Source organism: Macrobrachium nipponense, chromosome 22 (genome assembly GCF_015104395.2).
Source record: "Macrobrachium nipponense isolate FS-2020 chromosome 22, ASM1510439v2, whole genome shotgun sequence".
In the NCBI taxonomy this organism is placed as follows: domain Eukaryota; kingdom Metazoa; phylum Arthropoda; class Malacostraca; order Decapoda; family Palaemonidae; genus Macrobrachium; species Macrobrachium nipponense.
This window is the reverse complement of record NC_087213.1, coordinates 66,782,829-66,809,033: the sequence shown is the minus strand read 5'-3', so window position 1 is coordinate 66,809,033 and position 26,205 is coordinate 66,782,829. Positions and strand designations below refer to the sequence as shown.

General features: G+C 37.5%; 1 protein-coding gene across 5 annotated transcripts in view; it reads right to left on the bottom strand.

Annotated features, from left to right (window-relative positions):
- The window catches only part of LOC135198771 (sushi, von Willebrand factor type A, EGF and pentraxin domain-containing protein 1-like), an 810,178-nt gene that overhangs the window by 504,813 nt on the left and 279,160 nt on the right, over positions 1 to 26,205 (bottom strand). For all 5 annotated transcript variants that reach the window (XM_064226685.1, XM_064226687.1, XM_064226686.1 and 2 more), the window contains 6 exons: positions 7,350 to 7,431; positions 7,135 to 7,214; positions 5,857 to 5,971; positions 5,532 to 5,726; positions 4,985 to 5,070; positions 4,337 to 4,457 (listed from right to left, as the gene is read on the bottom strand). In XM_064226685.1, coding sequence (XP_064082755.1) covers positions 4,337 to 4,457; positions 4,985 to 5,070; positions 5,532 to 5,726; positions 5,857 to 5,971; positions 7,135 to 7,214; positions 7,350 to 7,431 — 679 coding nt within the window. The remainder of the gene's footprint in view (positions 1 to 4,336; positions 4,458 to 4,984; positions 5,071 to 5,531; positions 5,727 to 5,856; positions 5,972 to 7,134; positions 7,215 to 7,349; positions 7,432 to 26,205) is intronic.

Genomic DNA, 26,205 nt, shown 5'->3' with positions numbered 1-26,205 from the left:
ATATATATATATATATATATATATATATATATATATATATATATATGATATATATATATATATATATATATATATACTATATATATATATATATATTTACTTTCACATAAAATGAAGACATTGCATCATAGATTGAATCTTTTGTGACAAATTTAAATATTCTGTCTTCTTTTAATTAATAATTCATTGTTGAAAACAGAACACTATATCTTGCTTATTTGGTAAGATTTTAAAAGAGCCCCAACTACTGAACAAGATCATAACGACGATATAACTTTATTACTGATCGGAGTTAGTTGAGGATATGGAATCGATGGTTATAAAATGTATTCTTGTTAATAAATCAGTTTTTAAATCACCCCATAACTACTGATTGTTCATTTTAAGATTGACTCTTCGTTTTTGCTTAATATTTAATTTTATATTGAAGTATTTTTGAAAACACACGAAAGCTCATGCTATAATTACATTTTCATTTGTAGGCCTACAATATACAGCTATGGAGGTTGAAATCACTATAAATTCTTTACTATTTTACTATTACGTATCACTATTGCCTTCTTAATAAACATACTGTGACAAAAGCCGAGGAAGAAATGCCAGTGAGGCTTCTATGCTCTGGAAGGTGAAAGGCATGAGGAGGATTATTTTTCATTATTCAGAATTTTTAACAAAAGAGTGAATGTAGACATGTGAAAATATGATAAAGTCAGATAAGCACGACAAGAAACTAGCATTACAAGAACTGATAAAACAGCATAAGAATAAAGCAGTAATCCACCACGTGACGCGATTTAACTATGACCTTGGTTGTTGTTTATAACAACAGGCCGACGCTGAACGTCAAAGACAGGAGGAGGGGCTAAGACGATGAGGAACTTACCTAGCCATCAGTGCTGCCAGCGTCGGCTATAAACTAACCATCCATGAAATGCTCGATGGATGCTTCTGTTTATTGTCTTGCCATTCATAAAATAACAATTAATGTTGACTGAAATATTTACCATCACTGTAAGTAAGAAATATTCTATCTACTTAAGTAAAATTTATTACATTTGAATAACCAGAAAATATATTTTTCGACCTTTGAAATCAGAGAAAGAGAATAAGAAACGCTAAAAATTATTTTTGGTCCTATTTTATCACATCTAAAACGGTGGTAGTTGTTATTTCATTTTTAAGAAGTTTTAATATACGCTTGAATAAACGTTCAGCTTTCCAATGGTACCACTATAATCATGATAAAAAATACACGGGTAAAATTAGAAAGCATTTTGTGGGAACTTTCAATGCATCTAACTCTTCAACTGTTCATCGACGGGTAAAGTACCAAGACCGGAACGTAAACAAGTTGTTAAGCCCGTCCGGACCGGAAAGGGTTAAATAGGCTTATATTATTTGTATCAACAAATCATTTACTGGCATGAGTCAGAGGCCGTTTAACGAAACGAACACTTCACTGTCCTTAACTCGGAGCGTCGGAAGACGCTCTCTCTCTCTCTCTCTCTCTCTCTCTGATCAAATTATACTGGATAATGTCTCTCTTTGGATACTTGGAATTTGCGTTGTAATCTAACCAGAAACTTCGTTTTGTTATTATTACTGGAAACAAACAATGATTTTTTCATTATTTGCGCTTTTGGACTGTTATATGTAAACTTTGCGCACCGCAAGCTAGTATGTATTCATTCGCTCGGAAACTAGTTCCGCATATGAGGCGTCACTAAAAAACATAGAAAAATACGACATAAAAAGTGTTGAACATAATCATAACCTCAAAATTTTTGTGGCGCTGCTCTCCGCTTGGCGTCGGTAGTAGTAGTAGTAGCGGACGCATCACCCTTTAGTATCAGCTCTCTCAGGTGGGGGATTTTGTGATGGAAGGTCTAAATGGTAAATGACTCGTGGTAGTGATCTCACTCGCCCCTATTTCCATACCGACACTTCTTTTATAGAGTGAGCGAGTCAGTTTAACTGACATTTTCTTGATTTTATTTTTTCTCTGGTAATTTTAGGATTATTTTACCTAGAAATAATGAACTTAAGGATATTTCATAGGGCGACACGAGCCAATCACCCAGAAATAGATTTTTCCTTCGTCAAAATCCCTTTTTTATTAATATACTGTGCTAAACTATAAAGGATTTTTATCATAGTATGCGTTTTTTAAAAGCGTCGTTAATTCGGAGCGTCGTAACCTCGGAACAAGCGTTGTAACCCAGGACGGATTTTTCCATTGAACATTTAAGAAAAAGCGTCGTAACCTCGGAACGTCGTAAGCCGGAACCGTCGTAACCCGGGGACCGCCTGTACACATACATATATGGCTAACTATTTACTAACCTAAGCTAGATTTCCATAAGACTTAGGTTAGTATCCTTGGTATAATATATTCTTACCATATAAGGTTAGGTTTTGACTTATTACCAACAAAAACTTAATATGTAGCCCAATCGCTAGTTAGACTACATAACCAAGTTACTATTTGCCGAGTCATGTAATTTTTAAAATTTTTTCAATAAAGTGGTTTATAAACCCATACATATACACATATATACATATATGCACACACATAGGCTAGGATACTGAATCATAGCAAAACAGACATTTTTGCTAAGCCTCGAATGGTTTTAGCATGTTACATTACTGATAAACTAGCCTATATAAAACCATCATACCAACACTAACCTTCATGTTAGGTTATTTTACCTTAACGTGTAGCTCCGAGTTGTAGACTACTATTACATTTGGTACCTGTTGCCAATTTTACTAGCCTTAGAATACGTATTCAAGGCTAACAACTTTGATTAATAGTGTTGTTAGTAAGGGGTTCCACTACTCAACACTAGGAATTATCTGGCTTGGTTTATTTCGGTCATACTAAATATGGCAAAATAAAACTAAAATAATGTAGCCTGTTTATCTGCTTCTAAGTATTTATCGCCAAAAAATTAGGTAAATACTTAGGGTTATTTAATCATCTTTAAGACACACCATCTTAGGTTACGGGCTACCGATAATTGCCATTCCTGGTCTAAAATCACGTGTCCTAAACCTGCTAGGCTACTAGCTCACGTAGGGTACTGCCTCGGAAATTATAGAAACCGTTATCTGAAAAGATTAACTAAATTAATAATTCAATATAGAATAGTTCTTTAGGCAAAAAAAACTTCAAACAAAAATTTATTTATAAACACTTTTTGCGTTTGTAAAGGCTAGCCTGGAACATGTGTCTTACTGGTCATGTGTTCTAAACAATGCCAGACGAGTAAACAAAACGCTAGTTTTCTACTTCACAATAAAATTTTCTTGTTCCACAGTTTTTAACCTAACTGTTTTAACTAAATCTTAAAAATCAGCACTTAACTTTCAAATGTCAGCGATTCCATGACTGATTTCAAAGAAAAAATCTCAAAATAGAGGAGCACTGGCAGTATAGTCTTTCGTGTGTGACGACCAGAAAGAATAATGATTTGTTGTGGTCTTTTGGCAGCCCGATCATAAAACAAGATGGCCGATGCGCATGTGCAATAGTCACTTCTAAAGGTATTGACGTAGGAAAACTGGGTACAGCTTTCACTGAAGATGAGAAAAAATGCCCAAGTCTGTTGAGTCCATTATACTCTATCACTTGTCATAGTGTTTATCATTATGGCATAATATCCTGCTAAAATACCAGACTAAAAGATATTTCTTTGATATTAGTCTGATCACCTTGGGGTGCTGGCACACACCAGGGGGTTAACTCCTTTGAGGACGAAATAGCGACGACGCTATCAAAAATACCCTTTATACAAACTACCTCTTTTTGTTACAGTTGTTCTACCATCTCACTGTACGTAAATTAAACTCTCTAAAATACAACGCAGAAATGCATTCCTAATTAAAATTTGTACTTTATAAAAAATAGTTAAATAATCTCAAGTGTATTTACTAAAAACTAGTATTTGGAAACAGAAAATATGTATGTGAAAATTCTGGATGTCTAAAAATGCTTTAGGTAATTTTTGAGATGCAATCTATGCTTCCCAATACAACATTCATATCTAAGTTTCTAACAGTTCCATTTTGGACGACCATGGCCACATTGCCTGAAATTTCTCCATACCCTGCATACATGTCTTTCCAATAATAGCTTCAAATGATTTAATGAATTACCTTAAGCACTGATGCATCATAGGAAAAACTATGTTCTATTTTATCCCAGTGATCTTATATAAAAAATCACCGCCACAATCAAAACAAAGATGACAACAAAGAATTCAGAACAAACTCTCTGATTCTACAAGTTATATTTCAGTCTTGTAACAGTATGAAAGACAAATAGTTTACATACCTTCCACACAAATAAGGATATCTTCATGTGCATTTGTCCATGTAAAATTCTCCATACAAGTAGTAGTCAATGTTTCATTTTTGGTTAGGAAAAGGTAATTTTTGGGGCAAGTGTAGTTCACCTTGAAAAAAGGAGAAACATTTTAATCTTACAAGTGGCTGAAGCCATTATCTTAAGAACAAAGAAAAATAACATATGAACCATCCTCTTAAGAACAAAGAAAAATAACATATGAACCATCCTCTTAAGAACAAGGAAAAATAACATAAAAGCTTACCAACTTGAAAGGCACTGCACTCTTTAAAAGGTACAATTTTCATGAATTAACAATAAAAAATTTTCCACCTTAGTCTTCTGCTGGAGCTCAACATTGAGCTTGACCCAAGACTAATTCTTCCTAACTGTTTTAAACATTAAAGACAATGTTACAACATTTATACAAATATTTCAACATCTTGACAAGACAGACAATAATAACAATCTTTATATGTTAAAGATTCTGTCTTTAGAGTACAAAAATTTCATGCACACAATTAATAGAGTCATTGTCACTGATTTTTAAAAGGAAAGTTCTGTGTAATGATAGCAATTAGTTTAATACTTGACCAAATCCAAAATGGAAACAACATACAGTACTGATCAACTTACCACTGCCCCAACTGTCTTGTCCACTCCATCCCATGATGATGAGACATTGGAAGCTAAGTCAGGGATGGTGGGGTCCTCTTTACATACTATGGTGAAAAGCAAAATAAATAGGAAAAAATAATGATGTAGTTCATGTTTGAATATACACTTCAGGGTAAAATATCCTTCAAGATTTTCACATTATGTACTGTACCAAAGACTTTCATTTTTTAGTCTGAACCAATTTCATGGAATATTCTTCATCTAGCCTTAAGTCAGAAAAAATGACAAAGAATTGGAAGAAATGAGAAAAGTAAACCAAAAAGGAGTTAAGGCCAGTCTTGTCAAAGAAAGAATATTGTTTTCCTTTGGGGAAATAGAAGGTGGAAGGGAATTCCATCCTCATATTCACCAAAATTGGAAATCCACAGTTTGATGACATCATCATGATAAATATGGAAAATTCATCATTTGGCAGGGGTAACGGGGCTACCGGAATCTTGGAGCATTTTTATAACAGTATATTACAAGTGAACAGTACAATACAAGTGAAAAAAAAGTAACTCACCTTCCATGCAGATAAAATCTGGATCTAGTGTAGTCCAACCTGTCGCAGTACCAGTAATGAAAGTAGAACTTATGCCTGTTTTTGTAAACTGACCTGCTGGGCACGTAAAATTTATAGTTTGGTTTACTAAATAGGGAACAATATTTTCACCTACTGAGTAATTGCCAGGAGGAAGAGGAGGTGAAACTGGTACAACTGGAAAGAAAATATGTAGAAAGGTCAGAAAAAATGCAAGAGGTAAGTAAGTAAGGTAATTACATTTAATAGAAATTAATTAGACAGTAGAAGTATTATATAAAATGTGTCTGTCTGTCTGTCTCCTTACCTTGCAAACACTGAAGAATAGTTATATCTGTCCAAACTTTATCTGCTTCACATGTTACAGATACATTTAGCTCTCTGTTGGCAAAGACATAGTCTGTGGGGCATGTGTAGTTAACCTGGCAATGAAAGAATAGAATAAGAGTCGATTTCTAAAAAATGTGTAATACAGCTGGATAAAACATGCATAGTAATTTTTAAAAATGAGAGATAAAGCAATAACATCTGGCAACCAGTTGTGTAATTACAACAATTTCCTAAACTGCCATCCTATTTTCAAGATTACACCAAAGTAGAAGGAATCTATTAAATACAGTCACGTTTACCAAGAGCCAATTCCCATCTGGAATATTTTGTTGGTTTCCTCTCTTTCACATGTTGAAAACTTATTTAGCAATATTCCAAACATTTTGATCAAAATGTTTAGAATTATTAAGAATGTGTACTCATTGTATTCAATTACATAGTGACACCCTACAAAACCCCACTTATTGTTGTGAATGTGTACTCATACCAAACTATAATACTGTAATAAGAGTCTAAGAAATCTCATTACCAAGAAGTATCAAACTCAAAAGGAAGCCTTGAACTGAACCTAATAAGAAGAAACAAGCAACTAAATTAAATGCACATCTAGCATTAAATGGTGGTTGGTACAGTCTTGGAGGATCTAAATGCAAAGGATGATCAAAATTATGAAAACAATCTGCTCAATGAGCTGAAACAACAGTGCCAGCGATTAATACCAAGATTAGAGCTAAAAATTCCATAGAACAACCTCTTTTTCTAACAGTTTCTGAAGCAAGTCAGATGCTGAAGGTCAAGCATGGGAAAAATATTCAAAATATCGAAGAAGAGAAGAATCAAGATATCTCCTCAAGACTAAGACCATTTTCCCAAACTTTTTCCACTATACAAAACTTTAGTGCAACTGAAGAACATTCTCATGTTTTTGTATATTTTTTTTACAGCAAACACATACAAAGTCCAGGCTACAATTTAGAGCAAGGCATAATTATAAAATATAAAATTCAAGGGAATCAAACACCATGAAATTGACAAGACTTACAATTCCCTGAATTTGTGATGTAACAATCAATTGTTCTGCATAAGTAAATATAAGGAACATGATGAAAACTCTAGTTACAATGTAAGATTATTACAGACAGGATAACTATATATGATGACTGTTTTCATAAGAAAGGGTGAACTAATATTTATCATAATTTCTTTGAAGCCATTACTTTGAAAGAATAAAAGAAAATGCTTATTAGTCACTAACCTGAGTACCAACAGCTCTGGTCACATTATTCCATGAAGAAATGACTGGAAGTGCTACAATTGGAGGATCATCTAAGCACACTGTAATAAACCCAGAAACAGAATTACAAATTAAAAATTAAAAATGTTAAGCGAGGAGATACTTAAAATTATCTGAAAGGTATTATAATCCATTAACAGCACATGTATCTGACTAGTCACCAAGAATTTTCATACCTTCAACACAGTCCATGACAAGATCATTTGGTGCCCATAAATGATCAGTTCCACATACAATCTGCGTACTAACAACTGGACCCTAAAACAGAAATATGATAATCACTGTGTATATAATTTTGTTTCTGTTTTCTTCTGAAAAGAGTATATACATATGTAATTATATACAAATGTATATGCGCACGCACACACACACACATATATATACATATATATAAGCGAATTCCACAGGAAAATGATAGTCAGAAATCCAAGCACTTTCGTCTTTACTCAAGACATTGTCAAGGAGTTAATGAAGTACAATTGGAGAGAAAGGTCTCAGGTACAACACAAGATCAAGAATACCAGATGGTTAATTGACAATTAACCATCTGGTATTCTTGATCTTGTGTTGTACCCGAGACCTTTCTCTCCAATTATACTTCATTAACTCCTTGACAATGTCTGAGTAAAGACGAAAGCGCTTGGATTTCTGACTATCATTTTCCTGTGGAATTCGCTTATTTATGAAGTCACGTGCATCTACTGTGATTTTTTTGAAGCATACTATATATTATATATAATATATATATATATATAATATATAATATATATATATATAGATATATATATATATATATATATATATATATTATGTATATATATATGTAGATAGATATGTATATATATAAAATATAAATTATATATATATAAATATATAAATACAGTGGGGCCCCCGTATTCGCGTTCTCCGGATTCACGGATTTTTCTCTGGACCATATGTACCCATTATTTGCGGTGAATTTGCCTATTCGTGGGATTTTCTGATGATAAATAATCACCAATTAGTGTATTTTGATGTTATTTTCATATCTAAATACATCTTTATGTTACAAAAATGATTTACCAATTTTAAAATATTAATAATGATCAATGCTGTATTAGTAAGTTTAATAAGATTAAATATCACATAATAATTAATAATTTTTTTTCTCTCTCTCTCTCTCTCTCTCTCTCTTTGTATGATAAATGATTTACTAATTTTCAAATATTAATATTAATGTAAAGAGCAATCACTTCAATTAAGAAAATACTACCGTGAATTAGTAAGATTTTAGTTCTTTTGAACTCTAGGTCTCTCTCTCTCTCTCTCTTTTACTGGGATGAGAGATTTTTATGGTACATGTATGTATAATATGTTTATTAATATTTTCATATGATAATAATAATGATAATAATAATAATAATAATAATAATAATAATAATAATAATAACAACAATAACCGTAATTACAAGAATCATATGTGAAAGTATTTTACAAATACTACGATAATCTCTCTCTCTCTCTCTTACAGAGATGTATGTTTTTTGGATGATGATTTACTAATTTTCAAATATCAATATTAATGTAAACAGCAATAATATAAATTCATTAAAGAAAATACTAAAGTAAATTAGCAAGATTTTAGTTTATAAATAAAAAGAATTATGTAAGAATGAAAGAAAATGCATTTTACCCCATGTCTTGTTTTTGAACACGTAGCCAGGTGAGTTGGCTGGGGTCCAACAACTGTCAAAAGGAGGGGGAGTGTGAGTTGTCATGTCGTTTTGTTGCCATCAAAGGATCATGCAAGTTCTCTCTCTCTCTCTCTCTCTTACTGAGATGAGATAATTTCTATTGTACATGTGTATGTTTATTAATATTTTCGCATAATAACAATAGTAATATAACTCATTTCAAAATTCATATGTGATAGTATTTTAAAGAAGTACAATAATCTATCCATTTCACTCTTTTAAATAAGGATAACTCTCCTTCTCCCCTCCCCTCTCTCCTCTCTCTCTCTCGTCTCTCTCTCTCTCCTCTCTCTCCTCTCTCTCTCTCTCTCTCTCTCACCACACGAGATACTAGTATGTCCTAGTGGTAACTCTCGCCCTCTGTTTGGGCTGGAAGTGTATGTATAAGTATATCTTCCTCTGTTTGGGCTGGAAGTGTATGTATAAGTATATCTTTAAGGAGATTACTACACTTTATGGTAAAATAATAATATACAGTGCTAGTTTACAAATAATATTAAGTTTAATGAGATTAAACAGTAACAATAACATCTCTCTCTCTCTTATGTATGTTTATTTGTTTTGTAGTGTAAATAAATGATTTACCTTATAACTAATTTTCAAATATTAATAAAATTAATTAAAAATAGCGATTCCCAATCTTTTTTATCCACTTGGAGGAAGGTGGGCGGGGGAGTAAATGACAGTTTGATATACAAATTGGCGGAGGGGAGGAAGGAGCCGGTGTCTAGGAGTTATTCTCTCTCTCTCTCTCTCTCTCTCTCTCTCTCTCTCTCTCTCTCTCTCTCTCTCTCTCTCTATTATTATTCTCTGTCTCAGAAATAATTCATAATTTCACTCTTGATGGTCAGATATATGATGTTGCCATTCATTGGTCTCCCTCTCTCTCTCTGTTATTTGCTGTAGGTATATATTTTTAATGGTAAAATGTTTAAGATGACTTTGAAATGATATTAATATATAACCTCAAAGATTAAATGGCAGTATAGTTAGTTTAATTTTTAGGTATATTTGAAGTAGGATGTTATTAAAGGTATACATTTGGTATCTGAACTTTCAAGATAGGCAGTTATAAGCATTTTTAGTGGTGGTATTAACTATTCGCAGGTTTTAACTATTCACGGGGGTGTCTGGTACACATCCCCCGCGAATAATTATATATATATATATATATACAGTAGTACCTCGAGATACGAAAGGCTCTACTTACGAAAAACTCGAGATACGAAAGCCAATGCGAAAAATTTTACTGCTCTACATACGAAAAGTTTTCAAGATACGAAAGGTTGTTGCTGTAAAGTCCCGAGATTCGCCCGGACCACCGAGAACAATTTTAAAACTCCCGCGCCGCCAACTGAGTAAACTCGCCACCATCCTCCTGCTCTCCCATTGGTTCCTGATGCTAGTCACCCCATAAGGTCCTGCTCTCCTATTGGTCAGCATCTACCCCTTGTGCTTTAAGTATTCTATTGGTAAAAGGATGCTGTAAATTGAAAAACTTATTCATGCAATACATTTAATAAAAAAAAAAACATTAGGTAAAGATAGAATAAAGAATAGAAATGAATGGTTATTATACTGTTTGGTAGTTTCAGTAGTTGAAGAGAGATAACGAAAAATGATATTGTCATGATACAATAAAGTTTTATACATACTTACCTGACAGATATATACTTAGCTATAGACTCCGTCGTCCCCGACAGAAATTCAAATTTCGCGGCACACGCTACCGGTAGGTCAGGTGATCTACCGCCCTGCCCTGGGTGGCAGGACTAGGAACCATTCCCGTTTTCTAATCAGATTTCTTCTCTTCCACCTGTCTCCTGCGGGGAGGCTGGGTGGGCCATTAATCGTAAATATCTGTCAGGTAAGTATGTATAAAACTTTATTGTATTATGACAATATCATTTTTATACATTCAACTTCCCTGCCAGATAATATACTTAGCTGATTAGCAACCCATTATTGGTGGTGGGTAAGAGACAGCTAACTACTGAAATAGACAGGTAAACAACATATGTTGTAGGTATTAATAAACCTTGGTTCCTACTTGATTAGGCGGAAGACTTCGTGGCTACTGCCCAGGAGTTTGCTTCGCCTCAAGAGCCTCAGCGAGATATTGATCTATGGCTAAGAGTTCTTGTGGGTCTGCCAATGGGGTCTTATCCACTTACTCGGCAGAGCCTAAAGGCCTTTGTCATTGGGTGTTATTCCACTAACATGACAATACACCTTGTTCAAGGAGCACAACACCGATCCCGATCACCTGATCCTAACATCCATGTTAGTTCTAAGATTGCAAGGAGTTATCCCCAAACTCCTTACAAAGAACCAATAACTCAAAACATAAAAGACACGTACACTAATAACAAAAAAAAAAAAAAAAAAAAAAAAAAAAAAAAAATTTTGTACCCCCCTACTAGCCATACATACCCCTGGTCCCTTACCAGCAATGACACCAGCCGCCCGTGCGACATCAGCACGCTTGCTAATAGGAAACCAAGCACATAATCTGACGAAAGAGGGTTTATGTACATTTAATATAAAAAATTTAAGGATCAGTCTTTGCTCCAAGTCCCAGTACTGTATCTGCTGATACAAATGGACCGAGAGAGAAGCATTTCTCATAGGTCACTTTCACATCCTTCAGGTAATGAGATGCAAAAACTGAATTGCATCTCCAATATGTAGTCTCAATAATATTTCTTAGAGACATTCTTTTGAAACGCTAGAGACGTTGCTACTGCCCTTACTTCATGAGTTTTAACCCTTAGAAGTCCGAAAGGATTCATCCGGGCAGTTCTTGTGCGCATCAGTAATTACGCTTCTCACAAAGAAGGCTAAGGCGTTCTTAGACATGAGTCTTTTGGGGTTCTTCACAGCACACCAAAGACCTTGTTGACAGCCTCCCATCTGCTTCTTTTTCTCCAAATAAAATTTAAGAGCTCTAACCGGGCAGAGAGACACCTCTATCTCTCTGCCTACCAGGTTAGATAGGCCTTTTACCTCAAAGCTCCTGGGCCAAGGTTTTGATGGGTTTTCATTTTTCGCCAGAAATAATGTCTGGAACGAACAGATAGCCGCATCTCCTTTAAACCCCACTTTAGAGTCCAGAGCGTGCAATTCGCTCGTCCTCTTGGCCGTCGCGAGAGACAACAGGAATAAACATTTCCTAGTAATGTCCCGGAAGGAAGCAAGATGTAGAGGTTCGAATTTGTCCGAGGCAAGGAATTTCAGGACCACGTCCAGATTCCAGCTAAGTGTTCTTGGAGTCCTTGATTTCGAAGTCTCGAAAGACCGAATCAAATCGTGGAGATCCTTGTTCTCTGTAATCTCCAACCCTCGATTCCTGAATACTGAAGACAGCATACTCCTGTATCCCTTGATGGTAGACACAGAAAGGTGCGATTCCTCTCTAAGAAAAAGGAGGAAATTGGCAATGTTAATTATAGAGGTACTGGAGGAGGACAGCTTCTTTGTCTTACACCATCTCCTAAAGACTTCCCACTTCGATTGGTATACTTGTCTCGTTGAAGATCTGCGGGCTCTAGCGATAGCGCTTGCAGCTTTGCGAGAAAATCCCCTCGCTCTGACGAATCTTTCGATGGTCGAAAGGCAGTCAGAGCGAGACCGGGGAGGTTGTGATGAAACCTCTCGAAGTGGGGTTGTCTGAGTAGATCTGTTCTGCTTGGCAGAGACCTGGGGAAGTCCACTATCCACTCCAGTACCTCCGTGAACCATTCTTGGGCTGGCCAAAATGGGGCTATGAGGGTCAACTTCGTGCCCTTTGAAGCCACGAATTTCCTGAGTACTTCCCCCAGGATCTTGAATGGGGGAAAGGCGTAGGCGTCTAGGCCCGACCAATCCAGGAGAAACGCGTCGATTGCAAAGGCTCTTGGATCTTCTACTAGTGAACAAAAGATCTCTACTCTTTTGGAGAGGAACGTAGCAAATAGGTCTATGTGAAGCCTCCCCCACAGGGACCACAGACTTCAGCACACTTCTGCGTGTAGAGTCCACTCTGTGGGGAGGACCTGATTCCTTCTGCTTAGCCTGTCTGCTCTCACATTTCGTATCCCTTGCACAAATCTTGTGAGGAGAGTTATAGCTCTTTCCTCTGTCCAGGTTAACAGATCTTTTGTTAACTGATAGAGGGAGAATGAATGAGTCCCTCCTTGTTTGCGTATGTTAAAGGCCAGATCCATTGGTGTTGGTCCGAGTTTATCTGAACCACCCCGCCTCTGACTACCTCCTCGAAGAATCTTAAGGCCAGGTGTATGGCTACTAGCTCCTTGCAATTGATATGCCAGGACACCTGTTCCTTTGTCCAGGTGCCCGACACCTCCCTTGCTCCTAGCGTCGCTCCCCATCCCGACTCCGAAGCGTCGGAAAATAACACTTGGTTGGGGTTCTGCAGGGCAAGTGACACGCCTTCGTTCTTCTTTAGAGGAAGGATCCACCACTTTAAGTGATTCTTCACCTGTGGAATCGGAAAAGAGTCTGAGAGTTGCCCCGTCTTCCAACTCCAAACCTTTTTCAGGAAAAACTAAAGAGGGCAAAGGTGAAGCCTCCCCAGAGAGAAGAACTTTTCTAGCGAGGACAGAGTCCCTAACAGGCTCAAATACTCCCTCGCTGAACTGTGTTCTCTCTCTAAGAAGCTAGAGATTCTTGACAAGCCTCGAGTGATTCTCTCTTGCGAAGGAAATACCCGAAAACCCCGAGAATCCATCTGAATCCCCAGATAGACCAAAGTTCTGGCTGGGGATCAGTTGCGACTTCTCAAGGTTCACGAGTAATCCCAGAGACTGTATCATATTTCGTGTTATCATCAGGTCCTCCAAGCACTGGTTCTCCGACTTGGCCCTGATCAGCCAGTCGTCTAAGTAGAGGGAGATGTTTATTCCCTCTAGATGAAGCCATTTTGCTACATTCGCCATCAGGTTGGTGAAGACCTGTGGAGCTGTAGACAGGCCGAAACACAGAGCCCTGAATTGAAAAATCTTGCCCCCTATCATAAACCGAAGATATTTCTTTGACGAGTGGTGAATGGGAACGTGGAAATATGCGTCTTGTAAGTCCAGAGAGACCATCCAATCTCCTGGACGTAGTGCTGACATCACCGAGGAGGACGTTTCCATTCGGAACTTCTTCTTCTGAACAAATCGGTTCAGCGCGCTTACGTCCAGGACCGGTCTCCACCCACACCACCCCCCCCATGCCTTATTTTGGTACTAGGAAACAGGCGATTTGTAAAATCCCGGGGAGAGTGGATCCTGTACAAGTTTGATGGCCTCCTATTCCCACATTTGATCCACCATTTGAAGGAGCGTATTTTTCATTACAAGGTCTCTGTATCTCGCTGACAGTTCCCGAGGAGTAGAGGTTAGGGGAGGACTGTCTTCGAAGGGGATGATGTATCCCTTCTTTAGAACTGAAACCGACCAAGAGTCGGCTCCTCTCTGGAGGATAATCAAGTCATTTTCCTTTCTTGAAGGGGGACGAGCCGTTGCACCTCCACGAAAGGGCTGCTGAGGAGGACGAGAGTCCTTCTTACTTGTAGAAACTACAGGGCGACTCTTCTTCGTAGTCTGTACAAGGAGGTCTTGTGTCGCCTTCTCAGTTAGTGAGCGAGATATATCTTTCACCAACTGAGAAGGAAACAGATGATCTGACAGAGGGGCGAACAATAACACGGTCCTCTGACTAGGAGAAACAGCTTTTGACAAAAGGGATCCATAAACCGATCTCTTTTTCAGCAAACCAGCTCCAAATAGGGAAGAAACCTCTCCCGAACCGTCTTGTACCGCCTTGTCCATGCATGCCAGGACGATATGGAGAACTTCTGGGTTCTTAAGAAACTCCGAGTCCTGAGACTTCTTAGCAAGAACTCCGAGAGACCAGTCCAGGAAATTGAACACTAATATGAAGAATAATCCTTTAAGAAAGTGGTTCAATTCTGAAATGCTCCATGTAGATCTGGCCGACCCTAAAGAGTGTCTTCTGGAGGCATCAACCAGATTAGAGAAGTCCGCGTCTGCCCATGCAGGGAGAGAAAGACCCATAGTCTCTCCTGTCCCGTACCAAATACCTCTCTTTCCAAGGAGTTTGGAAGGAGCATGCAGAACACCTGTTTTGCCCAAACTCTTTCATTAGTGCCCATCCATGAATCCAGAGACTGGAGGGCCTTCTTCATAGAAATTGCTGATTTCATCTTCAGGAAAGCAGAGGACTTTACTGTAGCAGTACTCGAAAAGAGTGAACGAGGAGAAGGAGGAGCGGCTGGACTAAGAGAGTCTCCATACTCTTGAAGTAATAAGGAGGCTAATGTCTTATAGTTAGAGAGCCCCTCATTTGTAGGGAGCTCGTCTTCTGACACCTCTTCTAAAACTCGATCAGAAGAGGGAGAACGTTCTCGTTTGGAGGAAGAGTCTTTCCAAGATCTCCTACGATCTGAAGGAGAGGTGCTTCTGTCTGGAGAAGAGTCGCCAATTTCGGATACGAGTCTAGTCGAATCTTGCCTCATGGAAGAATTCCGACTCCTGACTCCTGGCTCCTGACTCCTGGCTCCTGACTCCTGCCTCCTGGGTGACTCCTCACTCCTGGCTCTTGGCTCCTGCCTCCTGGGTGACTCCTCACTCCTGGCTCTTGGCTCCTGCCTCCTGGGTGACTCTTCACTCCTGGCTGGCGCCACACGCCTGATTGGCTCCTCGCACCTGGTAGGAGTCTTACGTTTGGTTGACTCCTCACTCCTGGAAGGTGCCGCACGTCCGAACGACTCTTCACTCCTAGCAGGAGCCTTACGTTTGGTTGGCTCCTCGCTCTTGCTAGGAGCCTCACTCCTGATAGGAGCCTCGCTCCTGGCGGCAGGGACCTCCATACGTTCGGAGGACTCTTGATGGGAAGGGAAGTATCTTTCCTTCGAGGAGGTTCCTTTGAAAGCACTCCCACCAACGACGATATCTGCTCGTGCATAGATAGGAGAAATCTCTTAGTAGCCTCCTCTTTATCCTCTTCGGGAGGAGGAGAAGGAGGAGGGGAGGAGTCCATGGGCTCCACTCCAACTACGGGTGACAATAGGGCTCTCTTTGCCCTCTTAACATCCGAAGGAGACTCCTCAGGGAAGCGTTCCGGGCTCGAGTCAAGAGTCGGTGCTTCCAAACTCCTCTTCAATGGTCGCAGCATCAGAATCCCTCCATCGCGTCTAGGAGACGGAAGACCCCGACGATGAGAAACACTCACGCAGGACGCTTTTTGCAATAGCGATCCCTGGCAGTCTGGGGTGTCACAGAGCCTGCCGAAGGGGGACACCTGATCGGTGGGGGGAATCTCCACAACCTCCTTACGGTTTTTGACATTCCTTCTCCTCTGGGCATGGGAGCTTGGAAGAGGTCTAGACCTGGGAGCGTTGTGGAGCCGACCAGATGCCCCCTCCACTACACTGGGGACACTCACATCACTGTCCACTGTACAATCACTAGCCTTACCTTGCAGAGCAGCCATTTTGTTTTCCATGATCTTGAAGGCTGCTTTTAGATCCGCAAGTTCTTTTGCTGAATCTACAGGATCTGCAATAGGTGAAGAGGCTGAAAAGGAAGGAGAAGTAGCAATTCTTACAAGAGGGGAAGATCCCAAACTAGGAACTAGCTCATTAGATCTAGAACCACTCAAACTTCTAGAGGAAGCTTTCCTCACTCTCTCTCTCTCTAACTTCTTCAAATAAGTAGTTAGAATCTTCCACTCTCTCTCACTCAAATTCTCACATTCCTTGCAAGTATTAGTAAAAGAACATTCATACTCTCTGCAACCCTTACATACGCTGTGAGGATCTACTGAAGCTTTCGGCAACCTCACCTTACAGCCTACATTCACACAACGTCTCATCACCATTCCGGCGTCAGACATTCTAAGAAAATTCCAAAGCAAGTCCACAAAAAGTCCACAAAAGCGTATGCCAATCCAACAATCCAGATACGTCACCAAAAGTCAGTCAAGAAGATCAATTGTCGATGTAAAAAGAAAATCCAGTCAAGAGGAACCAACAACAATGTTGATGGTCCGGGCGACAGACGAAATCTGATTAGAAAACGGGAATGGTTCCTAGTCCTGCCACCCAGGGCAGGGCGGTAGATCACCTGACCTACCGGTAGCGTGTGCCGCGAAATTTGAATTTCTGTCGGTGACGACGGAGTCTATAGCTAAGTATATATCTGGCAGGGAAGTTGAATGTATAAAATTTATGGCTTACTGTGTAAAGTGATTGCTTGTCGATCGTTCGATACTCGTAAGTGCTGGATGTAAACATATTAGGGTTTGTGCCTTGTATGATAAGGCGCCCTATGAGGTAATGTTAGACTTGCGATAATTTTACGCTAAGTCGGTTGGTATTGCACTTCCATCTTCAATGGAGTGTCTTGGGGTTTGTAGATCACTTACGAAGTCGGTATTATCTTGTTGGTTATTACGACGATGTGTTAAACTCATGTTGGTTCGGTGAGGAGGTTCTTGTAGAAAACACGAAGTATAAAAATAGATATATTCTTCTGAAGTTTTACATGCTGAAGATCAGATATGATTGTACAAGTCTTCTAATAACGATAGCTTGATCGCTTCTGCCAATGATGATGGCTAATCCTATTCCTCTACATGATAAAGCTTAGGTAAAGAGATACAGGTCTTCTAATGACGATAGCTAACTCTGTTCTGCCTGTCTACCATCTCTGTTACAAGTTATGAAGGAACAGACAGTAGTTCGAACATATGAACATACATACAAATGACATAGTTTCATACGAACACACAATCAAAATGAGACACGCTACAGATCACGTAGGCGGTAGTTGTCTCAAGCAGGGAGCTTGGACTAATGTTTATAAACAATTGAATGACTACAGGTGACGGCATGTCAACTTAGCCTACATACTTATTGTATACGTCATCTTTAGCGTCTCTAGTCTGATCACATTCCTGCAAGCAATCTGGTCTTTTATATATATGGACTAACATTCCATATTTTTATTATGTAAACACTTACATTAGCTCGGTCAGCTACCAAAACCAACTACTGAACTATTACTCAAACTTGACTTGCATTTGACTTATAGGAGTGTGATACAGACACTATGTGGAATATATATATATATATTAGTAAATAAAAATTCATGGTGTACATGAATTGTTGATTCAAGTAATAACATATAAAACAATGATATTGGTAAATAATAGTGATCACGTGATATATAATGATACAGTTTTTCACTTCATTTCATTAAGATACATATGCTACAGAAAATACTAATGTACTCTGACAATTGCATAGAAATGAAGATTAACATGATAAAAATCATATTTTAACTGATAAAAAAATTTCATATATGAATTGATAAAAAAATTATTAATGTTTATGCATAACTGATATAATCTGATTCATTAATTCATATACTAAACTCATAAATAACTGCAGATATTGGTAAGATAACAAGGTAACATGATTATAGGCTACCTGATTTGTTTATACATATGTATATGGATTCATATAATTATGATTAATATATGTGCACCTTTAAATAGAATTCCTAATTGCGTACACGCAAAGATATATTTAGATTCTGTTATTTATGGTCATTTATATAAAGAGATTCCTATTGCGTACACGTAAAGATATATTTCGACTCTGTTATTTATGATCAATTATATATAGGATACATGATACTTTATATATATAGGATACATGACCGAGGTTATACTACTTCACTTTTAACTAGCGTTCGAACAACTTTTCGTCCATTACACAGTTCCAGACAAACACCCATAGCCAAATGAAACGGCCTATTTCACAGGGTTAAAACAAGGGGAAAATTTGCCTGGGCGGGTCCAACGTTCTATTTTGCGCTCATACTTATTCTCTGCATCCTAAGCTACACGATTACGTTCGCGATGAATAAAAAAAAACATCCCCAGCACGAGTCCTTCGCCAGCAAAGTAGAGTTGAATATCCTTCGGGTCGTAATTTGTCGGAAGTATGTCCCTTTCGTAGTCGATATCCGACAGTCGCTGGAGCGTTCCGCATGAAAACGAGATTAACGACGAGATACGGTGTCGGTCGAAGAAGTCCATGATGGTGCTTATTCCTTTCACATTGTAGGCGGTTGTTACTCGACTGCCGTCGTCCGCAGCGACGAACGATTTTTTTGAAGTTGCGATGTGAAATTCTCGTACTGCAGGATACTGTAACCAGGTTCCATTAATCAGCCTGCAAGTGAAATTATACTTGTCACAAGGGCAAAGTAAATTCAGACGACATCCAAATACAGGGGAGGGGAGAGAGCCATTTAGACCAGACTTAACCCACATGAATTCGCTGATATTTTGGAATTCAAAAGAGTCCGCTGTACAAACTTTTTTATCCATGGCATTAACAATGAGTGAACCTATCCAGGTCTATGAGGACTGTAAAAATATCCATAATTATAAAAAATAAACAGATATTCAATACGAATCCCAAAGAAAATTCGATATTACTGGTAGTAAGTTACTAGACAAAGAAGTGTGAAACGGAGCTATTTGTAAGATTGCCAGGCAACATAAGAGTCAAAGAGAAGATTAATCATGATTCTGTATTTCTCTATGCTAACTGAAATTAAGTTGTGATAAAATCTGATCCTATGTGCCCTAACAAAAGTTTCATATTCAATTTTCTCGCGCGCATCCTCTGAGGTTAATTTTAAAACTTTATTAATAGGTAGGAGATGCAACGAAAAAAACCCACTATGTAACTAATTTCTAAATAAACTTTGGGTTTTTCAAGAAAATGTGACATTTTCCCATGAATGTTTTACTTGAATTGTAATAGGCTAATGTTGCAAGTAAATATTTCATATATACATATCCTGATACTTCTAAATGTCTATGAGGTTCAGAAAAAATTAATTCATTTTGTTGTTATAGAAATTCTATTTCCTTATTTTGTTTATTAATTTTAAAATGATTGCAAGTTGCATTGCGCATACCGATAGACACTTGTACCTAACGTCTGCCTTGCCCATGAGAAGTTCGGGCTAAGCATTCCTTTCTCCAGTCAATCTGCTTTGCAAGCGCGAGATGAAGCCTGTGCAAGCAGATATTTGAGGTTAAAGGAATCAATGCTGATACGGCAAACGCGATAGACCTTCTAGAACTGATGACGTCGTCACCAGCTTAGGAGTTACGTTACTTGCTGTAAGAGATACGACTTTAGGTTAATTTTTTTTGTTTTTTCTTTTAATACTCGATCCACATGAGAAGAATGTCTGAAAAAAAAACAGTACCAAAATTGAACAATATATTAGTTTCATGTTGGAAATCTGCATAATTGTAATTATGTTAAATTAAATATTCCTTATTCAAACTAATGAAAATGTTTCCATACAAATTCTATATATATTATTAGCCCTGTATAAGATTCATATAGGATTATTTCATAGATAACATTTTCACTTCTAGACTTCCTGACTTTAAAATCTCTTTTATTTTACTTTATTTTATTTATTTATTTATTTATTATTATTATTTTTTTTTTTCATTGACTACGAATTTAAATCACCGGGACAGACAATATGTCAGTAGGTTTTGGATATGTGTTTGAACTTTAATTAATCTATGGTTACGTTTTGCTTATTGATTTTATCGTGATTCCTTTTTTATTATAATTTGTAACCCTTCCGACTTCTTACGGAGTGTATTATATTGACTCCATTGTATCTATATTTATTTATTTAATATATTTTTTTTTATATATATATTTGATAAATTAATGGTTGGCTTGAATATGTGGAAGAGTGTTCTAGCGGCGTACGTATAAGCTACTTGCGGTATCATTTCTACAGATACGAGATATGAATGATAAAGGTATTTTAAAAACCGCGAGAACCGCTATAATTCAGTTCGGATCCAATATCACGAGTTGTAACTCGTAAGACATTGACACTTCCTATTTAATTATCCGTTATTCTACCAAACCGATTGACTCTGGGTGATAAAATATATTATTGGTTTTCTTAATGGAAAGGAATTCACACCACGTGTTATGGAGATTATTATTGATTTACACCACCCGAGTCAGATTATCATGTGTTGAATTCCATGTTTACTGATTTAGCACTCATAAATATTCCTAACGCACTCAATTGCGGTGTTTGTTTTTAGTGCTATTAATTCTATATAACGTGTCAAGGAACTATTGACACTAAGAAGTGTTTATTCCCTCTGTCAGACTCGTAAACCTGTTAATAATTCTATGCATATTCTTTCAATGGATTGATTTCAGCAGGATAGGCCCTTAAACTGACAGGTGTCTTAGTGTATCCCTTGTTTTCATGACACGTGTTACAATTAGTTATGTGCTTTTTATATCTGTAAGCATTGTAGGCCAGTAAAATAGTGATTTGGCTTTCTGTGACATAATAAGGAACCCTGGATGACGGAATGCAACCAGTTTAGGACGATTGGTATGAAAGAGATTATTACTACCTGGTCGTTAGTCATCTGCTGTGTTCTTCGGGTTTTCCTCGTCACGGACCTACATATATATTACATTTTGATTACATTATTCTGATACACATACTTTAAATATATTTTTGCTTTGTTTAGGGTTTCTGCTCGAAGTGTTATTGGTTTGCTTAGCCGCTGACCCTGTTTCCGTTCGAAGTGTTTATTGGTTTTGCTTAGCTGCTGACCTTGTTTCCGTTCGAAGTGTTTATTGTTTGGTGTTTATTGTTTTGCTTATCACTGTTGACACTTGCTTTGTTCAGTTTGTAACAGTTCTGCGCTCCAACCCAGATATTCAATGGTCGCGATCTCTTGGGTTAAGGAATTTTCTTGTTTAGATACGGTTTTAACAATAGGCACGGATGTTTCTATATCTTTTAGTCTAATTAATGGTTCTTTGCTGTATGGTGCGGGATTGCGGGATAATGCGTCAGCTATGATATTTGCTTTCCCAGGTAGATATCTTATCTTGGCTCCAAGACCACCTGAATGATCATTTGTCACAGAGTTTCCTTTTGGACTGTGATTAAAGCCTTTGAAAAACTCGGTAAAGGACTCATGTTCAGTAAGGACTTTATCAGGATAGCCATAGATTATGAACTTAAAATGTACTAGTGAGTTAAAGATACCTAGCCCTTCCTTGCTTATTACTGCATATTTACTTTCAGAGGGCTTTAGTTTACGTGAATAAAAAGCTATAGGAAAGAACTGTTTATCATATTACTGAAGTAGTACCCCTCTTACCCCTTGGTCTGAGGCGGCTGTTGCAATAAAAAAAATTCCTTATTTAAATCAGGGATTTTTAAGTTAGGTGAGCTGCATTTTCCGCTTTTAAGATATCGAACGCCTGTTGATGCTTTTCAGACCATAATAAATCTACGCTCTTCTTCGTAAGATCTGTTAAAGGAGCTGTCATGATGAAGAGTTGCATATTTACATACGATTGTAATACCACTACAGCGCCAAAGTGCTGTATCCCCCCTTTTACGTTAATAGGTACCAGGAAAGTTATGAATAGCCGACACCTTACCATGGACTACTTTAAGACCTTGACTAGACACATAAAACCTAGATAAACATGTTCGGTTTTTAAAAACTCACATTTAGATATTTTACTCTGAGATTATTTGTCTTTGTCTCTGTAGCACTAGCTCTAGTTTATGTGAATGTACTTCTAAGGTATTAGAAAAGATTACAATATCATCCATATAGGCATGTAGGGTATCCCCTAAAAGTCTCCAAACACTATATTGTAATTGGGGTGCAACGTAAGCCGGAGGCATACGTAAAAATTGATAATGTCCCCTGAGTGTGCTGAAAACGGTGTATGAGGTACAATCACTTAGGTAATGGTATCTGGTAAAAGCTTTTAAGTAAGTCCAAGTTGGTGAAAAAAATTTATTCTAACCTAACAGAGATAAGATGTCGTCGGTACATCGCACTGGAAACTATCGGGAGTCGTTTCCTTGTTTAAGCGACAGAATCTACGCAGATACGCCAAGTCCGATCTTTTATGGCATGACGTTTTGAGGGAAAATTATATGGGCTATTTGATTTCCTAATGACTCCTATTACTAACATTTTTCAACTTCGTCATTTATCTCTATTTTGAAATTTCATTGGGGTTCTACACGAAGGTACGTATATGGCTTTATGTTTGTCCTTAGACCGTATTTAGTTTTCAATGACATCCGTTTTTCTCCCAGAGATCACTCGCTAGTGGAGAAACTTCCTGGTATTCAGGTAAAAGATAAAAAAAAGTTTCTGCTGAATCACCTCTGCTTGAATGACTTTACGGATATTACTTTAGATAGAGTATAAGAGATTCATCTACGACTGGTTGGGCGGGATTAAAAATTAGCAACAATAAAAAATGCGATATTTATATGTATAGGTTTTGTGGATCACTAGATTTAACCTGTTGCTACGAGTCAACCGTGTCTAGGGCTTTGTTCGCGGAAATCGTTATATTTCAGAGCGTCGGGAAGGATTAAAATTTCATTTCCCAGCAAAGTCTTTTTACACGCACTAAGACATTCGAGGGTGCATGTTTCTCGAGATTGTGCGTGCCAAACTGCGACTGCGGTTGTGGGAGAATTCTGTTGGGTCATTTGAACAATGTTACGATTTATGAGACAAATGTATAGTTCCTTTATATAAGTTATTATTTGATTAACTGTCTCATTTTTGTTCAAACGGATTTTAATATGTTTGAAGGTTTATAGGATTTCCCTTTGATAAACACGCCTTATTTTGCAGGATGTAAGATAATATTTTGTATACCCCTAGATGAATCTTACAATTACACTACATAGAGATCAATGTTTTTTTATAACTATAGAGGTATCTGTAAGCGCTCGCTTATCCGGACTTCTCATTAGGGAAGTTCGAACAACAGACAGTGAGTCCGTAAATACAGGATATTACGTTTACTAAAGGAATAAACAAGATATTCTAATTTTTACTGTGCGTTACAGTCGGGGTTTGGGCTTTATCCACCACTATTATAATAACTTACGTATAAAAAAAACGAAAACCTCTCTGATTACTTTATACGGTCGTGTGTTTCATAGGAAAAATCCTTTTAATTCAAAAAGATATTGGCATGTATGAACCAACATCGCTTTTCCCCACTCTGCTAGAGTCGCTTATTGTGTGGAATTTGCTATGCTTTGAACACTCGGCAGATTTAACTAACCTTGACCGCTTGACTAGGTGACACAGTAACCGAGTTTGCTTGTTTGATTCTGAAAGGCTACTGTTTCTATTTCTTTTTGTAATAATTAGGATCCTTCTCTTTATTACCATCGGCAACGTATTGTGTGTTTTTAGCATTATGTTGCTGGTTACGTATAAAGCAATGAATGACGAACTATTAGGAACTGAGCGATTACTAATAAGACAAGTTATCACTACTGCATACAATATTAAACTGTTTGTACTTCATTCTTTGCTAAAATTTGAAATAGTGAGGGATCCTGGTCAGCGCATTTAGCTGATGAAAGTTTTTTTACAGACATGTTATTCCTTGCAATCCAGCCATATTTTAAAAGTTAAGTTGAGTCATTGAGGTTCGATATTTTATATAACTCAAAAAACTCAAGGCTAAACTGCGATCGGGACTTTGCAAAGGAGCATTTATTGTCATGACCCGAAATAGTGTTACCTCTAATTTATCTAGATTTGTACGGGTGTTCCACTTGTTTTTGTGTGTTTTCTAATCACTACAGTGCCTAACGACCCTATCCATGCATCTGTATAAATACAGACGTCCACTGTGTAAACGCATATTCACTGTTTAATATGATTTGTTACGTAAGGGATTAATAATCACCCAAAATGATAAAATTAACATAGTATATGATTATGATATTTCAGTAGAACTTCTGGAAACAGACACTCAAAGATAAAAACTCGCAGTAGCGAAATCTCAATGATGTAGATATTTCTGTAAAAAAGTAAGATTAAGAATGTCTCGTAACTTCAGCCACAGGAATAACGAAATTCGACCTGCAAAGGAAACACTCAAAGTTACACCAAATGAATAAAAAATTGTACTTAGCTTGCTTTTGTGGGAAGTCACGGTGTTCCAATAACGACACACGGCCTTGGTCCTCCTTCTCTATTTAGCGGATGACCTGGTTTGGCTTCAGTTTCCCCCGTGCGCGTTGTTTCGATGATTCGAGCCCTTGAAAGATCCGATGCTGCAGACGCGTTCGGTTTGTTTCTTGAAGTGCCGGAAACGCTCACTAACGATGTTTTCTTGAATGATTCTAATGAGAGACGAAGCTTGCGTTGCCGTAGGAAAAAGGACACGTCGGTTTTGTTTCTTGAAGTTATTCACTAACGATGATACTAAGTTGCTTGAAGAATCTCTTGCTTTCGTCGTCGTTAAAGATTTCTTGTTGTTTTCTGAAGTCGCTCACTAAACGATGATAATAAGTTGCTTGAAGAATCTGCTGCTTTCGTCGTCGTTGAAGAGTTCTTATATGATACTTCATTATTCTGATATTTCTTCGGAGAAGTTGTAGAGTTCTTCTGGTCCACTGCCACCAATATTAGGGCTTGTGCCTTGTATGATAAGGCGCCCTATGAGGTAATGTTAGACTTGCGATAATTTTACGCTAAGTCGGTTGGTATTGCACTTCCATCTTCAATGGAGTGTCTTGGGGTTTGTAGATCACTTACGAAGTCGGTATTATCTTGTTGGTTATTACGACGTTGTGTTAAACTCATGTTGGTTCGGTGAGGAGGTTCTTGTAGAAAACACGAAGTATAAAAATAGATATATTCTTCTGAAGTTTTACATGCTGAAGATCAGATATGATTGTACAAGTCTTCTAATAACGATAGCTTGATCGCTTCTGCCAATGATGATGGCTAATCCTATTCCTCTACATGATAAAAGCTTAGTAAAGAGAATAAACAGGTCTTCTATGACGATAGCTAACTCTGTTCTGCCTGTCTACCATCTCTGTTACAAGTTATGAAGGAACAGACAGTAGTTCGAACATATGAACATACATACAAATGACATAGTTTCATACGAACACACAATCAAAATGAGACACGCTACAGATCACGTAGGCGGTAGTTGTCTCAAGCAGGGAGCTTGGACTAATGTTTATAAACAATTGAATGACTACAGGTGACGGCATGTCAACTTAGCCTACATACTTATTGTATACGTCATCTTTAGCGTCTCTAGTCTGATCACATTCCTGCAAGCAATCTGGTCTTTTATATATATGGACTAACATTCCATATTTTTATTATG